General features: G+C 39.4%; 1 protein-coding gene across 2 annotated transcripts in view; it reads left to right on the forward strand.

Moving 5' to 3' along the window:
- The window catches only part of COPG2 (COPI coat complex subunit gamma 2), a 97,074-nt gene that overhangs the window by 53,970 nt on the left and 20,362 nt on the right, over positions 1 to 22,742 (forward strand). For both annotated transcript variants that reach the window (XM_032869144.1, XM_032869153.1), the window contains 10 exons: positions 2,806 to 2,939; positions 3,712 to 3,779; positions 6,039 to 6,227; positions 16,524 to 16,619; positions 16,939 to 17,182; positions 18,978 to 19,053; positions 19,893 to 19,996; positions 20,489 to 20,614; positions 21,704 to 21,766; positions 22,243 to 22,382. In XM_032869144.1, the coding sequence (XP_032725035.1) occupies positions 2,806 to 2,939; positions 3,712 to 3,779; positions 6,039 to 6,227; positions 16,524 to 16,619; positions 16,939 to 17,182; positions 18,978 to 19,053; positions 19,893 to 19,996; positions 20,489 to 20,614; positions 21,704 to 21,766; positions 22,243 to 22,382 (1,240 nt within the window). The remainder of the gene's footprint in view (positions 1 to 2,805; positions 2,940 to 3,711; positions 3,780 to 6,038; positions 6,228 to 16,523; positions 16,620 to 16,938; positions 17,183 to 18,977; positions 19,054 to 19,892; positions 19,997 to 20,488; positions 20,615 to 21,703; positions 21,767 to 22,242; positions 22,383 to 22,742) is intronic.

Raw genomic sequence — 22,742 nt, forward strand, 5'->3', positions numbered from 1 at the left:
CAGTCAATCCTCAAACAACGTGGGGGCTAGGGGAGCCAGCCTCACAGGTAGTTGGAAATCTGCATGTAATTTTTGACTCCTTCATAATGTAACCACTAATAGTCTACTGTTGACCAGAAGCCTTACTGATACTGTAAACAATATGTATTTTATGTTATATGTATTATATGCTGTGTTCTTACAATAGAGTAGGCTAGAGAAAAGAAACTGTTATTAAGTAAATTATAAGGAAGAGAAAATATCTTTGCAGTTCTCTGTTATAAAAAGTCTGCATATAAATTGACCCATGTGGTCCAAACCTCTTGTTCAAGGGTCAACTGTAATGTTATAATTATTGCTTTGTAACATTTTGTGTCCTTTAAAGTAGTTGAGAGAAATGAAAAAATGAAAAAAAATTGATCATTTTTGATAAATGACTCTTTTATGTCAGCTCATATATTTATCATTTCTAGTGCTCTTTATTTCTACCTGATGATTCACATCACTGTTTAGTGTAAATCTTTAAGTCTAAAGACTTCCTTAGTATTTTTTTGTAAATCTGGCAGCAGTGCATTGTCTGGTCACTGCTTATCTGGTAATGTCTTTTTTTTTTTTTAAACTATGTATTTTATTTTCTTTATTTTATTATTATTTTTTTATAAACATAAAATGTATTATTAGCCCCAGGGGTACAGGTCTGTGAATCGCCAGGTTTACACACTTCACAGCACTCACCATATCACACACCCTCCCCAATGTCCATATCTGGTAATGTCTTTTTTAGCCTTCATTTTTGGAGGATAATTTTGCTGGATATAGAATTCTTGTCTTTCTATTTCAGCTCTTTGACTATGGCATTGTGCTGCCCTACCTCTTCCATTATTTGGGTGGAAAGGTAGCCACCTGATCATATTGATGCTCCCCTGTAAAACAAGATGAGTAGTTTTTATCTTGCTGCTGTCAAAATCTTCTCTTTGTCTTACGCTTTCAGCAAATTGACTATGGTGTGTCTCTTTGTGAATCCTTTTCTCTTTATCCTGCGTGGGATTTTTTGAGCTACTCAAGTGCATGGATTAATGCTTTCATCAAATTTGGACAATTTTTTTTTTCATTATTTCTTCATATAGTCCTTTTGCCCCTTTGTTTCTCTCTTTTCCTCCTGGGACTCTTATTATGCAGTTGTTCATACCCTTGGTCATATTCCCTAGATCTCCAAGGCTCTGTTCTTTTTTTTTTTTTTTTCCCCATTCGTTTTTCTTTGTTTTCCTCAGCTGGATTATCTCACTTTATCTTCCTTCAGGTTTACGGGTTTCTTTCTACTGCCAGTGAAGATCAGCTGCTGAATTGCTGATTTAAATTTTCTTTTTAATTCATTATTGCACCTTACAAATCCAGAATTTGTATTTGGTTTCTTTAAAGACAACAACACAATAAGTAAACCCAAACTCCTTTTTCTTTATTGATATTCTCTCTTTGGTGAGATATCATTGTCATGTCTTTAATTCTCTTTTATTCTTTAGATATGGTTTCCTTTATTTCTTTGAACATGTTTATATTCATTACAAAGCCTTTGCCTGGTAAATCCAATACCAAATCTAATACCTGGGCTTCCCCAAGAATAATTGCTATGGACTGAACACTTTATTATTTCTTTACATGTGTCATAATTTTTTTGCCAAAAACTGGGTATTTTAAGTGTTGTGGTAACTCCAGTAATCACATTTCCCTCTTCCCCATTCTCAGAGGTTGTTATTGTTGCTGCTTGTTGGTTGTCGTCTGTTTAGTGACTTTCCCGGATGAATTCTGCAGTCTTACTCTTTGTCAGGTGCAGTCACTGAAGTCTCTGCTTGATTAGCTAAGTCATCAGCTGATGATTTGACAGATTTTCTTAAATGATTTAAGCCAGTAGGTCTCCAACTTTTTTTCTAATGGGCACTTTGTATGTTGGGACATGCCTTCCGTGGTCTGGCAGTTTACAACCCTGCCTTAGCATTCACTTCCTACATGCACAGAACCTCAAAGTCAGGCATGGGTGAGAGCTTTCTTAGTGCTTGTCTTGTCTTTCCTGGGTTTTTACATGCCTTTCTACATGTGCATGGCCTTCTGGATCCCCAGGAATATGTCAGAAATTGCCAAAGTCTCTTATGGTGATCTTATTTCTCAGATATAACTTTTAAGTTTTTTGGCCAACCTCTTGTTTATCCCAGGTGGAATCACTGGCCTGGAAACTGCAGTGTTAACCAGTTGCCACTGATTTTTTGGGACAAACTGGCTGAGGCTAGGGCTTTCCTCACCAATTGGGCTCTGAGTCAGATGAAATAAAGACTAGCTCCATGAATGGGGCTTTTCTAGGGAGCACCAGTCAGGTCAAATAGTGAAAGTTCCCTGGGAACAGAGCTTTTGAGAGAGCTCCAAACCCATCTGCTTCCTCCAATGGCTGCTAGGCTGCTGGCTTTCAGAGCTACTGCAATTCTGAGGCTGCTGATTTCCAAGGCTACCATGAAACTGGGAAGAGGGAATAGAAAATAGAGCAAGTGAAAACACCAGAAAGCTTGTTTGCTGTTGTTATGAAGATTCAGCTCTTTTTCTTGAATAAATGTTTCTGGGATTGTTGCAAGCCTTTGGCTAATTTCTAGAGTGCTGAGAAAGTTAATTTTGAAAATTTATGCCAGTGTTCTCATTGCTTTTATGGAGGAATGGATTTTCAGGGGTCCTTCATCCATAATTCCAAAAGTGCTTCTCAGTCTGCCTGTGTTTTTAACTGCTATACATATTATATCTATTCTTTTTGATACCTAATGATGCCCTATTTATGTTTATTGTCAGCCATGAAAGTCCACTCTTTGATTTCATTGAGAGCTGCTTGCGAAATAAACATGAAATGGTTATTTATGAAGCTGCGTCAGCAATCATCCATCTTCCTAACTGTACTGCAAGGGAGTTGGCACCTGCCGTTTCAGGTTAGTTGTGTGTTTGATACCTGGATTTTGTTTTTATTCATATGTTTTTGTTTGAAGTTCCATAGTTCTGCAGGGTAGATAGTAAGAATGATTTTTGAACACTAGCTCTATTATATATACCTTTGTGTTCTGATATGTAGATGATTTATTTTTGTTGTTCTTTGCTTAATTACCTTTTTTTCAGAACTTACCATTTCCCTATATAAAACATTAAAAATTTTGTGCTTGGAAGACAAGTAACTTTCAAGCGTTCAGTTCTCTTTAATGTTTGAAAAGCCCATTTGCTCTTTTTTTTTTTTTTTAAGATTTTATTTATTTGACAGAGACACAGTGAGAGAGGGAGCACAAGCAGGGGGAGTGGGAGAGGGAGAAGCAGGCCTCCCGCTGAGCAGAGAGCCCGATGCGGGGCTCGATCCCAGGACCCTGGGACCATGACCCAAGCTGAAGGCAGACGCTCAACGACTGAGCCACCCAGGCGCCCCTCCCCTTTTGCTCTTATAACTATAAATATTGCTACCACAGATTCAGGTATTAATGGGTATATTAATTCTTACAGAAAAATAAACTTTGTTTCCTATATTTAAACTTTGTATAACAGTTTTACAAAAAGTGCTTTTGTTATTTTTGATAATACATTTCTCATGTGAAGTTTTAATGCTATGATCTAATCTCTTTATACATATTTTGAATATAATACTTCATGTACTGTATTTTCAGATATATGCAATATGATGAAATGAGCTATATTAACAATGATCTTTTTTCTTCCTAGTTCTTCAACTTTTCTGTAGCTCTCCTAAGCCAGCTTTGAGATATGCAGCTGTGAGGACCTTGAACAAGGTAGGTGTCCCTTTGCCAACTATTGACTCATATCAGTGTTTGCTTGAGAATCATTACATGTGAAGCATTTGGCTTCCTCTCCAAGGTTAGTAGATAGGATTTTTGGGCTTCACTTCTGTAGCACCTTCCTTGTATTTGTGGCCTGAGATGTGGCCATTTTTCCTATTCAACTAAAGATTATAATTCATTTCTGACTTTGAGCACTTTATAGCTGAGAACCACATTGTCCAGCATGATGGCCATTAGCCATGAGTGGCCATTTCCATTTAAATTAAGTAAAATTAAATAAAACTGAAAATTCAGCTCCTCAGTCACTCTCACCCCACTTCATCTGCTCAGCTGTCATGTGGCTAGTGACTCTCAATATTGGACAGTGCAAAAATATAGAACATTTCTATCACTGTAGAAAGTTCTCTTGGACAATGCTGGTGCAATACAATGTGAGATACATGTGTAATTTTAAATTTTATAGTAACCACGTTAAAAATTTTTAAGGCGAAATTAATTTGAATTATTTACCCTTATATCTATAAAATGTCTTATTAACATGGAATTGGTATAAAATTATTAAAGATCTGTTTTACCTTATATTTTTTCACCTACAAATTATATTTACCTATAATTTTCTAAGTCTTTGACATCCAGTGCTTACTTTATGTTTAGAGCATATCTTAATTTGGACTAGCCACATTTCAAGTGCTTAATAGTCACATTTGGTTATTCGCTGTCATATTGGACACCATAGGTTTAGAGGATACAACTCAGGAACACAGAATAAATTAAATAACCATAAACATTTGAAATGAAAGTTTGGGGTTTTTTTTTAAAGATTTTATTTATTAGAGAGCACAGGTGAGAGATCACAAACAGTGGGGGAGGGGTAGAGGGAGAAGAAGACTCCCCACCGAGCAGGGAGCCTGACACGGGATTTGATCCCAGGACCCCTGGAGCATGACCTGAGCTGAAGGCAGACACTTAACCAACTGAGCCACCATCAGGGCACTCTTGAAATAAAAGTTGAATGTAGTAGAAGACTTGTCATAAGGCAGTGTGTGATCTATTATAAATTAATTGTATGAACAATTGGAGGTAAGAGAAGCCATGGATAAACCTTTACAGGACAGCCAGGGAAGAACCCTTTACAGAATAACAACATGAATTATATTTTTAAGAAGTGATATAAGGCCATGTTCCTTTATCTATAATCTTGGGGCCAGATGTGTCTCAGAATTCAGTATTCTATGAATTTTAGGAAGGCAAAATGGTGCTCTTATATTATATACTAACCTCATTGAACCTATAGCAGTACCCTACCATTAAAAACATTAATATTTCTTTTTTATTTTTATTTTTTTAAAAGATTTTATTTATTTATTTGACAGAGAGAGAAATCACAAGTAGGCAGAGAGGCAGGTGGTGGCGGGGGAAGCAGGCTCCCCACTGAGCAGAGGGCCCGATGCGGGACTTAATCCCAGGACCCTGGGATCATGATTGAGCCAAAGGCAGAGGCTTAACCCACTGAGCCACCCAGGCGCCCCTCTTTTTTAAAGATTTAGTAGTATTTCTGTGCTATACATAGGACTCTCCTCACTATGTAGAATAAATTCATATTTAACTGATTTTACATTAGTTTGGGTCACATTTTCCTGTTAAATGAATTTTGATGCTAATACTTCGCTGAGTTTTCAGATTTTTAAAATTGGGGTAAAGGATTCTATACCAATATTGAGATGGAGAGGTGAACAATTTTGACAAAAACAAAGAAGCAGGAGAGTGACAGACATGTTTCAGAGAGTGTGAGCAGTCCAGTTTGGCTGGAGTTTGCTCAAATACAGAAATGTTTTCGAAGTGATATTAACAGTCTTTGAGCCGTGTTTACCATGGTATGTCCTGTTCTCTGAGATCTTTACATCTAGGGGAATAGATACCCATGGACACATGTACTATAAAGAGAAACGGGCCAACTGTAGCACAGCACAGACTGTGATATTGTTATAAAGATTATAGAAACCTAGGAGGAGAAAGTGCTGTTATACTGTGACTCTGGCGGTTAATCCTTTATCAGATGATATTATACCTTATTAGTTGGAAATATTCTTCTTAAAACAATTACTTTTGACCTATTTTGTCCTATTTAGATTTTTAATAGCTGCTTACGTTAATTAAAATTTCTGTTTTCCTCTTCCTTTGTTTTTGAAAGTTCCAGTCTTCTTCAGTAGCAGTTTGCTTATTACTTTATTTTTCTTGCCCTTCCACAAGGTGGCAATGAAGCACCCCTCTGCTGTTACTGCCTGCAATCTAGACTTAGAAAACTTGATCACAGACTCAAACAGAAGCATTGCTACTCTGGCCATCACTACCCTCCTCAAAACAGGGAGTGAGAGCAGTGTGGACAGACTCATGAAGCAGATATCTTCTTTTGTGTCTGAAATCTCAGATGAGTTCAAGGTAAAAGTTTAAATATGATCATGTTTCTCCCAGTCTCTGGCTTGCCTGTTTCTTTTCTTAACAGTATCTTTGGATGAGCAAAAGTGTTGAATTGTTATGAGGTCTAATTTATTAATTTCTTTTACCGTTATATTGACTTTGTCTACCTCCAGGCCTTAAAGACATTTTCTTATGTTTTCTAAATGTTTTATGGGTTCAGCTTTTACATTTTGGTTTATGATCCAATTTGAATTAGATATTTATGTATTGTGTGTGATAAGTTCAAGGTTTTTTCCCACACTAATATCTAGTCATTTCAGCATAATGTATTGAAAACGTCTTCTTTTCCCCCCCATTGGAGTGCTTTGGCATCTTTGTCTGAAAAGCAGATAACTATATAATAGTAGGTGTATTCTTGTTTCCTTATTACATTCTGTTGATCTGTTTGTCAATCCTATGCCAGTAGCATACTGTATTGATTAATGTAGCTTTATGGTACCTTTTAAATGTAAAGCAGTGTGGTCTTCCGACTTTGTCCCTTTTTTACTATTTTAGGTCCTTACATTTCCATATAAAATTTAGGATCAGCTTATAATTTCCATAAAATAAAGTCTGCTAGAATTATGATTGGAGTTATGTCGAATCTATAAATAAATCTGGGGGGAACTGACATCATCGCAGTATTCTTCCAGTTCATGAATATGGTATACCTCTCCCTTTATTTAGGTCTTCTTTAATTTCTCTGAGCAATGTTTTATAGCATTTACTCTATTGATCTTGTACATCTTTTGTTAAATTTATATCTAAATATTTTGTGCTTTTGTATCCTATTGAAATTTCTATTTTATTGTTTGCTAGTGGTATATGAAAATACTTTTTTTTTTGCTTTCTCATAACTTGGTATCCTTGCTAAATACCCCTGTTGATTCCAGTAGTTGTTACACATTTGTTAAGATTGTCTGTATAAATAATCATGTTATCTATAAATAGAGACAGTTTTGCTTTTTCATTTCCAATCTAAATGCCTTCCCTTTCTTTCTTTCTTTCTTTTTTTTTTTTTTTGCCTTATTAAAACAACTAGGACTTCCACTATAGTGTTGAATAGAACTGGTGAGAAGTGTCCGAGATGATCAAAAGAACAATAAAATAAATTTCAGTTAAAAAAGTAAAGTAGAAAGATTTTGTTATTTCATTCTTTTTTCTCAATCAAGTGTAACTGGCTCTATTTATTCTCTTCTACTATATATCTAGACTATTTCCTTTTTTTTTTTTTTTTTTTTTTAGAGTACACAGGAACAGTGGGGTCGGGGGAGAGAATTTTAAGCAGGCTATACACTCAGTGCAGAGCCTGATGCAGGGCTTGATCTCAGGACCCTGAGATCATGACCCAAGCCAAAGTAAAGAGTCAGATGCTTTTAACTGACTGAGTCACCCAGATACTCTTATATCTAGACTTTTAAAAAACAAACGTAGCCTATATATTCAAGTAGACATTTTGAATCTTGGGGAACCTTAGGAGTTTATGAAGGTCATTGTGTGGTAAACTTACTGAATGAATCTTCTATGCTTAGGTATTTATAGAGTTTTCAGTATTTTGCAATTACAAATAATGCTGCAACAGATAATCTAATGCGTATGTTTTCTTAAAATGTTGAAGGTGTATCTCAGGGTCAGTTCATAGAAGTTCATATGCTAGGTTGAAGGGTAAATCAATATGTAGTCTGTTTGTAGAGAATGCTAAATTCCACCAGCACATATAAGAGTGCCAGTTTCCCCGTGGTCTCACCAGTAGAGTGTATTGTGTGTTGAAGTTTTGCCAGCTTGACGGGTGAGAAAGTGATCTTAGTGTAGTTTTTTTTTTTTTCTATTATTTTTTATAAACATATATTTCTTTCCCCAAGGGTACAGGTCTGTGAATCGCCAGGTTTACACACTTCACAGCACTCACCATAGCACATACCCTCCCCAATGTCCATAATAACCCCACCCCCCCTTTCCCAACCCCCCTCCCCCCAGCAACCCTCAGTTTGTTTTGTGAGATTAAGAGTCACTTATGGTTTATCTCCCTCCCAATCCCATCTTGCTTCATTTACTCTTCTCCTATCCCCTTAACCCCCATGTTGCATCTCCTCTCCCTCATATCAGGGAGATCATATGATAGTTGTCTTTCTCCGATTGACTTATTTCGCTAAGCATGATACCCTCTAGTTCCATCCACGTCGTCGCAAATGGCAAGATTTCATTTCTTTTGATGGCTGCATAGTATTCCATTGTGTATATATACCACATCTTCTTTATCCATTCGTCTGTTGATGGACATCTAGGTTCTTGCCATAGTTTGGCTATTGTAGACATTGCTGCTATAAACATTCGGGTGCATGTGCCCCTTCGGATCACTACGTTTGTATCTTTAGGGTAAATACCCAGCAGTGCAATTGCTGGGTCATAGGGTAGTTCTATTTTCAACATTTTGAGGAACATCCATGCTGTTTTCCAGAGTGGTTGCACCAGTTTGCATTCCCACCAACAGTGTAGGAGGGTTCCCCTTTCTCCACATCCTCGCCAGCATCTGTCATTTCTGGACTTGTTAATTTTAGCCATTCTGACTGGTGTGAGGTGGTATCTCATTGTGGTTTTGATTTGTATTTCCCTGATGCCGAGTGATATGGAGCACTTTTTCATGTGTCTGCTGGCCATCTGGATGTCTTCTTTGCAGAAATGTCTGTTCATGTCTTCTGCCCATTTCTTGATTGGATTATTTGTTCTTTGGGTGTTGAGTTTGCTAAGTTCTTTATAGATTCTGGACACTAGCCCTTTATCTGATACGTCATTTGCAAATATCTTCTCCCATTCTGTCGCTTGTCTTTTGGTTTTGTTCACTGTTTCCTTTGCTGTGCAAAAGCTTTTGATCTTGATAAAATCCCAATAGTTCATTTTTGCCCTTGCTTCCCTTGCCTTTGGCGATGTTCCTAGGAAGATGTTGCTGCGGCTGAGGTCGAAGAGGTTGCTGCCTGTGTTCTCCTCAAGGATTTTGATGGATTCCTTTCTCACATTGAGGTCCTTCATCCATTTTGAGTCTATTTTCGTGTGTGGTGTAAGGAAATGATCCAATTTCATTTTTCTGCATGTGGCTGTCCAATTTTCCCAACACCATTTGTTGAAGAGGCTGTCTTTTTTCCATTGGACATTCTTTCCTGCTTTGTCGAAGATTAGTTGACCATAGAGTTGAGGGTCTATTTCTGGGCTCTCTATTCTGTTCCATGGATCTATGTGTCTGTTTTTGTGCCAGTACCATGCTGTCTTGATGATGACAGCTTTGTAGTAGAGCTTGAAGTCTGGAATTGTGATGCCACCAACTTTGGCTTTCTTTTTCAATATTCCTTTGGCTATTCGAGGTCTTTTCTGGTTCCATATAAATTTTAGGATTATTTGTTCCATTTCTTTGAAAAAAATGGATGGTACTTTGATAGGAATTGCATTAAATGTGTAGATTGCTTTAGGTAGCATAGACATTTTCACAATATTTATTCTTCCAATCCAGGAGCATGGAACATTTTTCCATTTCTTTGTGTCTTCCTCAATTTCTTTCATGAGTACTTTATAGTTTTCTGTGTATAGATTCTTAGTCTCTTTGGTTAGGTTTATTCCTAGGTATCTTATAGTTTTGGGTGCAATTGTAAATGGGATTGACTCCTTAATTTCTCTTTCTTCTGTCTTGTTGTTGGTGTAGAGAAATGCAACTGATTTCTGTGCATTGATTTTTATATCCTGACACTTTACTGAATTCCTGTACCAGTTCTAGCAGTTTTGGAGTGGAGTCTTTTGGGTTTTCCACATATAGTATCATATCATCTGCGAAGAGTGATAGTTTGACTTCTTCTTTGCCGATTTAGATGCCTTTAATTTCTTTTTGTTGTCTGATTGCTGAGGCTAGGACTTCTAGTACTATGTTGAATAGCAGTGGTGATAACGGACATCCCTGCCTTGTTCCTGACCTTAGCGGAAATGCTTTCAGTTTTTCTCCATTGAGAATGATATTTGCGATGGGTTTTTTCATAGATGGCTTTGATAATATTGAGGTATGTGCCCTCTATCCCTATACTTTGAAGAGTTTTGATCAGGAAGGGATGCTGTACTTTGTCAAATGCTTTTTCAGCATCTATGGAGAGTATCATATGGTTCTTGTTCTTTCTTTTATTAATGTGTTGTATCACATTGATTGACTTGCGGATGTTGAACCAACCTTGCAGCCCTGGAATAAATCCCACTTGGTCGTGGTGAATAATCCTTTTAATGTACTGTTGAATCCTATTGGCTAGTATTTTGGTGAGAATTTTTGCATCTGTGTTCATCAAGGATATTGGTCTGTAGTTCTCTTTTTTGATGGGATCCTTGTCTGGTTTGGGGATCAAGGTGATGCTGGCCTCATAAAATGAGTTTGGAAGTTTTCCTTCCATTTCTATTTTTGGAACAGTTTCAGGAGAATAGGAATTAGTTCTTCCTTAAATGTTTGGTAGAATTCCCCCGGGAAGCTGTCTGGCCCTGGGCTTTTGTTTGTTTGGAGATTTTTGATGACTGTTTCAATCTCCTTACTGGTTATGGGTCTGTTCAGGCTTTCTATTTCTTCCTGGTTGAGTTGTGATAGTTTATATGTCTCTAGGAATGCATCCATTTCTTCCAGATTGTCAAATTTGTTGGCATAGAGTTGCTCATAATATGTTCTTATGATTGTCTGTATTTCTTTGGTGTTCGTTGTGATCTCTCCTCTTTCACTCATGATTTTATTGATTTGGGTCCTTTCTCTTTTCTTTTTGATAAGTCTGGCCAGGGGTTTATCAATCTTATTGATTCTTTCAAAGAACCAGCTCCTAGTTTCGTTGATTTGTTCTATTGTTTTTTTGGTTTCTATTTCATTGATTTCTGCTCTGATCTTTATGATTTCTCTTCTCCTGCTGGGTTTAGGGTTTCTTTCTTGTTCTTTCTCCAGCTCCTTTAGGTGTAGGGTTAGGTTGTGTACCTGAGACCTTTCTTGTTTCTTGAGAAAGGCTTGTACCGCTATATATTTTCCTCTCAGGACTGCCTTTGTTGTGTCCCACAGATTTTGAACTGTTGTATTTTCATTACCATTTGTTTCCATGAATTTTTTCAATTCTTCTTTAATTTCCTGGTTGACCCATTCATTCTTTAGAAGGATGCTGTTTAGTCTCCATGTATTTGGGTTCTTTCCAAATTTCCTCTTGTGATTGAGTTCTAGCTTCAGAGCATTGTGGTCTGAAAATATGCAGGGAATGATCCCAATCTTTTGATACCAGTTGAGACCTGATTTAGGACCGAGGATGTGATCTATTCTGGAGAATGTTCCATGGGCACTAGAGAAGAATGTGTATTCTGTTGCTTTGGGATGAAATGGTCTGAATAGATCTGTGATATCCATCTGGTCCAGTGTGTCATTTAAGGCCTTTATTTCCTTGTTGATCTTTTGCTTGGATGATCTGTCCATTTCAGTGAGGGGAGTGTTAAAGTCCCCTACTATTATTGTATTATTGTTGATGTGTTTCTTTGATTTTGTTATTAATTGGTTTATATAGTTGGCTGCTCCCACGTTAGGGGCATAGATATTTACAATTGTTAGATCTTCTTGTTGGACAGATCCTTTGAGTATGATATAGTGTCCTTCCTCATCTCTTATTATAGTCTTTGGCTTAAAATCTAATTGATCTGATATAAGGATTGCCACTCCTGCTTTCTTCTGATGTCCATTAGCATGGTAAATTCTTTTCCACCCCCTCACTTTAAATCTGGAGGTGTCTTCGGGTTTAAAATGAGTTTCTTGTAGGCAACATATAGATGGATTTTGTTTTTTTATCCATTCTGATACCCTGTGTCTTTTGATTGGGGCATTTAGCCCATTAACATTCAGGGTAACTATTGAGAGATATGAATTTAGTGCCATTGTATTGCCTGTAAGATGACTGTTACTGTATATTGTTTCTGTTCCTTTCTGATCTACTAGTTTTAGGGTCTCTCTTTGCTTATAGGACCCCTTTCAATATTTCCTGTAGAGCTGGTTTGGTGTTTGCAAATTCTTTCAGTTTTTGTTTGTCCTGGAAGCATTTAATGTCTCCTTCTATTTTCAATGATAGCCTAGCTGGATATAGTATTCTTGGCTGCATGTTTTTCTCGTTTAGTACTCTGAATATATCATGCCAGCTCTTTCTGGCCTGCCAGGTCTCTGTGGATAAGTCTGCTGCCAATCTAATATTTTTACCATTGTATGTTACAGACTTCTTTTCCCGGGCTGCTTTCAGGATTTTCTCTTTGTCACTAAGACTTGTAAATTTTACTATTAGGTGACGGGGTGTAGACCTATTCTTACTGATTTTGAGGGGGGTTCTCTGAACCTCCTGGATTTTGATGCTTGTTCCCTTTGCCATATTGGGGAAATTCTCTCCAATAATTCTCTCCAATACACCTTCTGCTCCCCTCTCTCTTTCTTCTTCTTCTGGAATCCCAATTATTCTAATGTTGTTTCTTCTTATGGTGTCACTTATCTCTCGAATTCTGCCCTCGTGGTCCAGTAGCTGTTTGTCCCTCTTTTGCTCAGCTTCTTTATTCTCTGTCATTTCGTCTTCTATATCACTAATTCTTTCTTCTGCCTCATTTATCCTAGCAGTGAGAGCCTCCATTTTTGATTGCACCTCATTAATAGCTTTTTTTATTTCAACTTGATTAGATTTTAGTTCTTTTATTTCACCAGAAAGGGCTTTTATATCTCCCGAGAGGGTTTCTCTAATATCTTCCATGCCTTTTTCGAGCCCGGCTAAAACCTTGAGAATCGTCATTTTGAACTCTAGATCTGACATATTACCAATGTCTGTATTGATTAGGTCCCTAGCCTTTGGTACTGCCTCTTGTTCTTTTTTTTGTGGTGAATTTTTCCGCCTTGTCATTTTGTCCAGATAAGAGTATATGAAGGAACAAGTAAAATACTAACAGGGTGGCAACAACCCCAGGAAAATATGCTTTAGCCAAATCAGAAGAGATCCCAAATCATGAGGGGGGTGGGGGGAATGGGATATAAAGAGGTTCAGAAAGAAAAAAAAAAAAAAGAAAAAAGAAATAAAAAAAGAAAACCAATGATGAAAAAATATAAAACGGAAAAAAATATATATATATTAGATAAACTAGTTAAAAAACGTTAAAAAAGAAAAGGGTAAAAGTTAAAAAAATTTAGGAGAAGAAGAGAAAAAAAATTGAAAAAGAAAAAAAAATAAATTAACTGCAAGGCTAAAGAATCATGGGGAGAAAGCCATGAGTTCCGTGCTTTGCTTTCTCCTCCTCTGGAATTCCGCTGCTCTCCTTGGTATTGAAACCGCACTCCTCGTAAGTGAACTTGGTCCTGGCTGGGTTTCTTGTTGATCTTCTGGGGGAGGGGCCTGTTGTAGTGATTCTCAAGTGTCTTTGCCCCAGGTGGAGTTGCACCGCTCTTACCAGGGGCCGGGCTGAGTAATCCGCTCAGGTTTGCTTTCGGGAGCTTTTGTTCCCTGAGCGCTTTCCGTAGAGTTCCGGAGGGCGGGAATGAAGATGGCGGCCTCCCAGTCTCCGGCCCGGAGGAGCCGAGAGTCTGGGGCCCCACTCCTCAGTGCGCCCTCAGAGAACAGCGCCCAATTGCTCCCGTCACCCTGGCCTCCGGCCGTGCTCCGAGCTCACCGAGCCTGCGACCGGTTCAAGGTAAACCCGAGCTGTGAGCTCACTCCTCGGCTCTGTCTCTGGAGCCGGCTTCCCCGTTCTAATACCTGTAAGCTCTGCGACCCTCAGACACCCCCGATCCTTCTGTGACCCTGCGGGACCGATCTTAGTGTAGTTTTAATGAATTTTTCCTCCTATGAGGGAAGTTAAACATCTTTTTACATTTTTTTTAAAGATTTTATTTATTTATTTGACAGACAGAAATCACAAGTAGGCAGAAAGGCAGGCAGAGAGAGAGGGGGAAGCAGGCTCCCCGCTGAGCAGAGAGCCAGATACGGGGCTCGATCCCAGGACCCTGGGATCTTGACCTGAGCCAAAGGCAGAGGCTTTAACCCACTGAGCCACCCAGGTGCCCCTCTTTTTACATTTTTAAAGATCATCTAATATTTCTTTTCAAATATCATTTGTTCATCTCTTTTCTCCATTTTCTATAGGAATTTATATTATTTCAAGTTTCTTGTATGTTAGGGATATTAGTTCTTTTTATATGAAATATGTTATGATATTTTCTCCCAGTTTGTCATTTGTCTTTTGACTTTTCTTATGATGTCTTCTGTTGGGCAAAAGTTTGGTTTTTTTTTATGTAGTAAGATTTGTCAATCTTGTTGCATTTGACTTTTGGGTAATAGAAAGCTTTCCCTTCAGGGGCGCCTGAGTGGCTCAGTTGGCTAAACGTCCAGCTCTTGATTTGTGCTCAGGTCATGATCTTAGATCTTAGATCTTTGATTTTAGATCTTAGATCAAGCCCCACACAGAGCTCCATGCTGGGGGTTTTCTCTCTCCCTCTGCCCTTCCCCTGACTCCTAAAAAAAAAAAAAAAAAAAAAAAAAGGAAAGCTTTCCCTTCAGATTTTAGAGTATAATTGAGTGAATAGGGATTCACTTATGATTTCTTCCAGTGGGTGCATAGTTCCATGTTTTCATTTAGATCTCTGATACATTGGATTTTATTATCATATATGAGAAATGGAGCTTATCTTACCCATTTTCAGTGATTATCCAGCCTCCCCCCCCATTTTATTTAAAAGACTGTCTTTGCCCCAGTGATTTGAGATACCACCTTTATTATCTGCTGAAGTTCCATATATATGTGGGTCTGTTCCTGGGCTTCCTATTCTTTTCTGTTGTTCATTTATTCATATATCAGTATCACACACTATTTTAAATATACACACTTTGTAGGGCATATTAATATCTCTCAGCCCCCTCGCATGACTGTTTTCATTGTTTCCAGGACTGTTCTTCCATGTTTATTTTTCCTTCATAAATTTTAGTATCAACTTGTCTACCTTCATGAAAGATCTCATCATCGGCATTCTTACTGGGATCACATCAAGATATCTTGATGATGTTGAGAGATCCTATCCAAGAACAAGGGATATCTTTTAATTTGTTCAAATCTGTGGTTTTGCCTTTCAAGAATATTTTATAATATTTTTGTTAGTTTTGAATGCTTTCAAAATGCTTTTCTTATTTTCTTTTGTTTGTTGCTGTTAGAAATCATTGTATCCATTTTATCTTCTAACTAGTTACGCATGTATATGTTCCCTTTGTATAGTGCAAGTTCTCTTCCAGCCTTAGAAGATACAGTGTCTCTCTCTAAAAGTAAAGGGCAGGTTTCTACACAGCCCTAGAAGATACAACTAGTGCTCTTCCTAGAGCAAAAAGCAAGCATGCTCACTGTCCAGGATAATAAAGACATTCCCTTCAGCACAAAGGTCCCATAGGCTTACTACCCTCTTGAAAATATTTGAGTTCCACGCCTCAGGATTTTTCTGTAATGAGAGCTACTGTGGCCCTTTTGACATTGTCCTCTGAGGAAACTGGCCCCCAAATGCTGATGCTCTAGCTACGCTGTTGCTGTATTTAACTGTCCTCCTGATCCAGAAGTCTTGTTTTCTCTACCACAATCCATGATATTTGTGACAGCCTAACTTGTTAGCTTGGAAGTAGGGGAAAATCTCATACCCTTCTCACTTGACAGTGGTCTTCAAAATTGTAAAATTTTTCTAGAAATCATTTTGTGAAGTAGTTCGCTGGTAGTTTTCTATTTGTTCTATGGAAATTGGCCTATTTATGCTTTTTTAAAAAATCTGTTTATTTTAGAGAAGAGAGCGTGAGTGCAAGTGTGCAGAGGGAAGGGACAGAGGGAGACGGAGCGAGAGAGAATCTCAAGTAGACTCCTGAGCTGAACACAGAGCCCGATGCGAGACTTGATCTCATGACTGAGGTCATGGCCTGAGCCCTGAAACCAGGAGTCACATGCTTAACCAACTGAACCACCCAGACACCCCTCTGTTTGCTTTTTATCTTCACTCTTCACTTTAAAAATTTAATGTGATTATTGGCTTAGAGCAAAGGAATGGGGTTTCTGGAATGAACTTCATTTTTACATTGTTTTTTATTTTCCTGGGAGGTCTCCTTGCCTGTCTTTCATTAAGAACCACTCTAGAGAAGTGCCACCTTAGCTTGCAATAAATAAGAGGGAAAGTATGCCTTGTAGCTCAAGGTGTGCCTTGTAGCTCAAGGTGTGAAGATGAACGTCCTTTCTGTGTTTGTTTCTCCACAGGTGGTGGTTGTGCAGGCAATTAGTGCTCTCTGCCAGAAATACCCTCGAAAGCACAGTGTCATGATGACTTTCCTCTCCAACATGCTCCGAGATGATGTAGGTAGACATGTTTTCATCATAGGAAGTTGCTCTCTCATATTTTTATGATTCCCATGAAATATCAGACAGTATTTAAAACAGCTCTGTCACCTTGGCATGCCTCCAGAATGGTATGCGTAATTCTGCTTGCTGTTTTATCATTACTAAACATGCTGTTGTTTTCGTTTTCTCACTTGGAGAGAGAAAAAAAAAACACTTTTGTTTCTTTCAGAAGGGAAAGGAAATGAAATTTGACTATTAGAAGCTTGAGCCTGGGAGTAGAAGCATTTCTCCAAAAAGCGTCCTCAGAATGAATGGCGGTTTTCTCTTTTGCCAGGGAGGCTTTGAATATAAGCGGGCCATTGTGGACTGCATAATCAGCATTGTGGAGGAGAACCCCGAGGGTAAAGAAGCAGGTCTAGCCCACCTTTGTGAATTCATTGAGGACTGTGAACACACTGTTCTGGCTACTAAGATTCTACACTTGCTGGGCAAAGAGGGCCCCAGAACGCCTGTCCCCTCCAAGTATATCCGCTTTATTTTTAATAGGGTCGTACTGGAGAATGAGGCTGTCAGAGCTGGTGAGTCACTGGAACCCTGATACCGATGTACCTGCTCATCTGTGGAAATGCTTGTTAACTCAGGGGGGTGGTGAGGACATTGGAAAATGAAGTTGCGACATCTGTTCGATGGTAGGATCTTGGAGCACACTTAGGCCAGGCACACTGCTCTTCGTCTGCATTCTGGTTTCCACCCCGATTTCTGCCTTACCTTAGAGACAGATGACCCTTGACTTTCAGTATGATGGGAACACGGTGATGGCAGCAGGGTTTTTTTTTTTCAGTTAGAGTTACTCACACTGTCGATATGAACATCTATGAATTGTGTGTGTGTGTGTGTTTAAGTGACTTTTTACACAGGTGGTAGAAAATTATTTTGCTTCTCCTTCCTCCCCTTGGCATACGAACAGGCGAAAATCTCTCCTGTTAAAAATACAAACCCACCTCTGATGCGTTGTTTCTTACTAGCTCACTGACTAGACCTCCCCTGTCAGGCAAACTAGAGGCAGCGGTTACTAGCTGTCTCCATGAATTTATTCTCCATTTTTTCTTAAACTCACTATAATCTAGCTCTCTCCGTTAAAAGCCCTCTGAAGCTACTATTTTAGAAAAATTACTTAGAAGCTAGTTGGAAAAGCAAGTCAGTCACTGACGTTCTTACCTTTGTTCACCTCTCACTCAGCCTGACGGACTCTTGGCTAAACCCATCTTGAAACGCTCTCCCCCTGTGGTGTCCACAGTAGCCCGCCCCTTGCATCTCTCCCTGTCTGATTTATAGGGCCCCTCTTTCATTCCATAAATACTTAGTTTTCCTTGGGGGCCTGTCATACAACACACGCTGTCTTCCCGGGGGATCATCTTCAGCCCCCCACCAGGGCGCGGAGACACCACAGTCCCGTGTCTCTTTCCTGAACCCGCGTGTCCATGGTCTCCGGCACTTCGGGTTCAACCCAAAGGCAAATCCTCACCTTTACCATCCACTCCGCTGTGAAGACGGAAGCCCCTGCTGCTGTTTCAGAGCCCCCTCGGCCTGCTGACAGGATTCTCTCAGTCCTGCTGTGGGCTCCCCTCCACTTCAGAGAATTCTGAGGCGCATGCTTACCCGGTCTGCTCTCCAGCGCAGAGCCTCTGCCTCAGCCTCGCTCGGCTGTGTCCGTTCCAGGGGTGGACCCCCTCGCTCTGCCCCTCTCCTGCCTTGGCCCCCTGGCGAGCGCTGCTTGGCCTCCCAGTGTTAGCGCAGCCAGCAAGGCTCAGCCCCTCAGTCTTCCTTCTCCAGCAGTTCCGAGTCCCTTTCTCTGTTCTCACATGGCATCCTGGGTGTCGCTCTCCTGGGGCTTCCTCTGCTTCCCTGTCCTTAGTTCTTCCCTCGCCTGTCTTCCCCACTGGAGTACAACTCCCGGAGCTCAGGAACCGTGGCTTTTCTCTTTCCACCTCCAGCCACCTAGCTCAGTTCCTGACACAAGTTAGGTGGGCCATAAATCTTGACTAAACGAAGTGAATTTGATAATAGAGTTTCTTATTATGCTTGGGGCTGGCTGTTTGAGTTAGAGCTGAATTACCTCCCTGTGGAATACGAGGGGTTGTGGTCAGAGTGGAGGAGAGCTCCTGTAAGAAATATATATGATTCTTTTTCCTCAGGGCATGGAGAATTTTCCTACTCATAGCTCTCTTGGGCCTGCAGATTTCTAGTTATGCTTATTACATGGAGCAAAGAAATAAAATCAAGAAACACACTCATTTTTTTGGAATAACTGTTGCTTAACTTTTGAAAAACCAATACAGCACTTACGTTGTTTTATTTTATGCTTCATTATAGCTGCTGTGAGTGCTTTGGCTAAATTTGGGGCTCAAAATGAGAATCTTCTCCCAAGTATCCTAGTACTCTTACAAAGGTAAGTAATACAATGTCTTTTTTTTTTTTTTTTTTTTTTGAAGAACACCATATGGTTGAATAGAGACTTCCTCATATCAAGTGCTTTGTGAGGCCTGAGAGTAGAATTGATGGAATAAGTCAAGGGCAAACAGCATTTCCGTTACCTTTTCTAGTAATCTTGTGTGTGCTGTGTACGCCGTAATTTTGACTTTGAATTTCTGTTGTGTGAGTTTGAGGAAGTAATCTGAATGCGTGTGCCTCAATTTGCATAATAGGGGCCAACTTCAAAGTGATGCACTGTGGAGAGTTGAAAAATCAGCTTTTCATGGTTTCCATGACTCCCTATTTGATGAGGAAAAGACCTGCTTTCACAAATATACTGTGATTACATCTTATAATCGAAGCAGAAAAATTACAAGCCAGAGGCTGGCTGGTTTCACTAAAACAAATTGCCATTTGAGTAGTAACACTGCCTGGATTCTGAATGCTTGTTAGGATCCTTGGAAAGCAGAATATTCCTGTCTCGTAATTATAAAGAAGTCGAAGTCTGCCGGGGTCATGTGGTTGCATATTCGAGAATAGAGACCAAACTGCTAGCTCATGTTGTCGTAGCCTTCCTGATTATTCTAACGCTTACTTGCGTAGTGTTTCTGGTTCATAATGACCCTATTTCTTTACCAATCTCGAAAAGTCTCCGAAATTCATGGGGATTGTAAGATCCACCGTTGGCCACCATGGACCTCTTTTATAAAGGGGGTAGCAGAGGGCCTCAACTGTGCCCTTGTAGTGTGGTGGTAAAGAAGGCGATTAGAAGTTATTAGGGTACTGTGACATGCCCCTTCTGTGTCCCCTGGACAGGTGTATGATGGACACGGACGATGAGGTTCGAGACAGGGCTACTTTCTACCTGAATGTGCTGCAGCAGAGGCAGATGGCGCTGAATGCTACATACATTTTCAACGGTCAGTGAAAGCCAGGAATGGAGATAAACACACTTTTATGCCCCAGATGGGGTCTTGGAAGCGTTATTTGCATACAAGCCAACTTCATTAGGCAAAATGCTTGATTTTTTTTGTCTTTGAATGCACTTCCATTTTTAGGGGAACCTCAAATATATAAGGGCCCAAAGAACATGGCTTGTTCCCAGTTCTCTTCAAGCTCCCCCTTGGTTGGGTTTGCCTTTTTTTCTTATGTTAGGATTATTCCCACATGGCTAAGTTGCTTTCTTTTCTGGAAGGTACTTCTAATCTGTTAGAAATTTTTATGCTCTGCTCCCATGCTCCCTTGGGCAAAATTATAAGGCAGTTTTATAAAATAGCTTCATTTTGAATGACTTCAGCTGTAAAGTCTATGGTCTTACTCTTCTCTCTCGTCAGAAAGCTTAGGTTAATATTACAAATCTGGGCCTGTCCGGATCCTGGGACTGTGATAATGCCGAGATTTCTGTTTCGTAGGCCTCACGGTCTCGGTGCCAGGGCTGGAGAAGGCCCTTCACAGATACACACTGGAGCCTTCAGAGAAACCCTTTGACATGAAGTCTATTCCTCTTGCCGTGGCCCCTGTCTTTGAGCAGAAAGCAGGTAATGGGAACGCTTAACTGTTAGTTTTTCTGTGTGTGAGTAGTTTCATACTCATTGAATACGCTGTTAACACATTTTCTCAAATACTTCTTTTAATTGTCACTTCTAAATCTTACGGCACTAAGATGGGCTGTTTTCTTAATTAGAGATTTAAATAGTCTTTCCTGGGGCACCTGTGTGGCTCAGTCAGTTGAGCATATGACTCTTGGTTTTGGCTCAGGTCATGATCTCACGGTCACGAGATCAAGCCCCACATTGGCTCTGCACTTGGGGTGGGGGGAGGGGAGTCTGCTTGAAAGATTCCCTCTGCCCCTCCCCGCACTTGCATGTACGTGTGCACTCACACTCTCTCTCAAATAAATAAATCTTAAAAAAAAAAATTAAAAGTTTTCCCTTGGTTTTCACACAGACGAAGCCTGACCCAGACTGAATATTTTCTTCTTTTAATGCTGAGTGTTACAGCATTTGAAGTTAGTGGGTCACTGTGTGTCTCAGAACGGTGATTGTGCTGTTACCTCCTAGTTTTTTTTTTTTTTTTCTGAAATTGGTAAAGTCTTAGTTAATTTTGCTATTGGAGATTTGTTGTGAAAGAATATATAGAACAGGATCCTGAAAAGTATTCCCAAAGAATGTCTAACTTTAAAACTCTAACAACAACAACAACAACAACAACAAAAGGAAGGAAGGAAAGTGTTTAGTGGCTCAAACTGAGGATGAAAGATATTATGCTAACCTTCAAAACTTTCAGTACTTCTGTTGATACTATACCAGTAATTTTTCCTGTTTGAATCATGAGATTTGTTTTATAAATCATTCCTCCTTTTAAGAATAATTTTTTTTTCCCCATCCTGGTCCATTTAAAGCAAATTCTGTATTTTGGGGGCCACTTTATTTCACAAAATACATTCACTAAATACGCTTTAAGTTGAACTTCTCTCTAAAAAAGGTGACAAAGAGTCTACCGGTTATGATTTAGGAATAGCTCTTTATGTATCTGCTAGAAGTTTCTGCCCGCTTTTCTTTCTGTCTGCAGTTTTAGCGTGACAGTGGGAGGGACACTCACTTGATTGCTCATATCTGTCTTTGTAGAAATTACACTTGTGGCCACTAAGCCAGAGAAGTTGGCTCCTTCCAGGCAAGACATTTTCCAAGGTATGTTGATTTGATGTGTAGAAGTAATAGTCTTGCATCCCAGGCACTGTAAATATGAAGTCTACACTACTTTTATTCAAAGTGATTAATTGTGAATGCAGGAAATCTTTGTATGACTGAGTATCTATTGTTCCAAGTGACAGTTGCTGGGGCTACCTGGAGCCCACAGTAATTCCCACCTGCTAACTTACTAACTGGGGATATTGTCCTTACTCTGTATCTTGGTTAACAGGGAACTCAAATTCTACAAAATTAGGGATTTCGTTTCTTTTTTTTTTCCCCCTTGTACGAATTCAGTATACAAACTCTCTTAGAAGATTATTTCACTTAGAAGATTATTTCACTAAAGCTTGGGGACATAGTTGAGCCTTCCACTGTGACTAAAACAGTGGAAACTTAAAACATTTTAGGCACCCAGAGTAATGTCTTTTCCTCTCTCGTGTTGCTTTCTTCCTTCTCATCTTTTTTCTCAAAAGAACAATTGGCTGCCATTCCCGAGTTTATGGATCTGGGACCCTTGTTCAAGTCTTCTGAGCCCATTCAACTTACGGAAGCAGAGACGGAATATTTTGTTCGTTGTATCAAGCACATGTTTACCAACCACATCGTGTTCCAGGTGAGGAAGGTGCCACCACCGGCTCCCATAACATCTCCAGGAGCTCAGAGACCAGTGTTGATTCCCCTTCAGTTTATGATTCTAGCTGCTTTCTACTGAGAAGAGGAACTTGGCCTCATTTCTGGGGTGTTCCTAACTCCATACCTACAGAAATGCCTTCATGTGATGGTTAAAATGTAAAAGGACATAAAAGCGAAATGTGTGAATAAGTCAGAAAACAGCATGTACAACCTATTCAAAAACAATCATCATTTAACATCAGGGCAACTTAAGTGGGTTCTTCCAAGAACTTGGGTTTCGGTTTGATTCTTAGCTACCAGATTTCTACCATCTCGTTTGGTAGAACTCAATCTCAGGAAA

Source organism: Lontra canadensis, unplaced genomic scaffold, assembly GCF_010015895.1.
Source record: "Lontra canadensis isolate GAN:19392208 unplaced genomic scaffold, GSC_riverotter_1.0 scaffold2, whole genome shotgun sequence".
NCBI classification, from domain to species: domain Eukaryota; kingdom Metazoa; phylum Chordata; class Mammalia; order Carnivora; family Mustelidae; genus Lontra; species Lontra canadensis.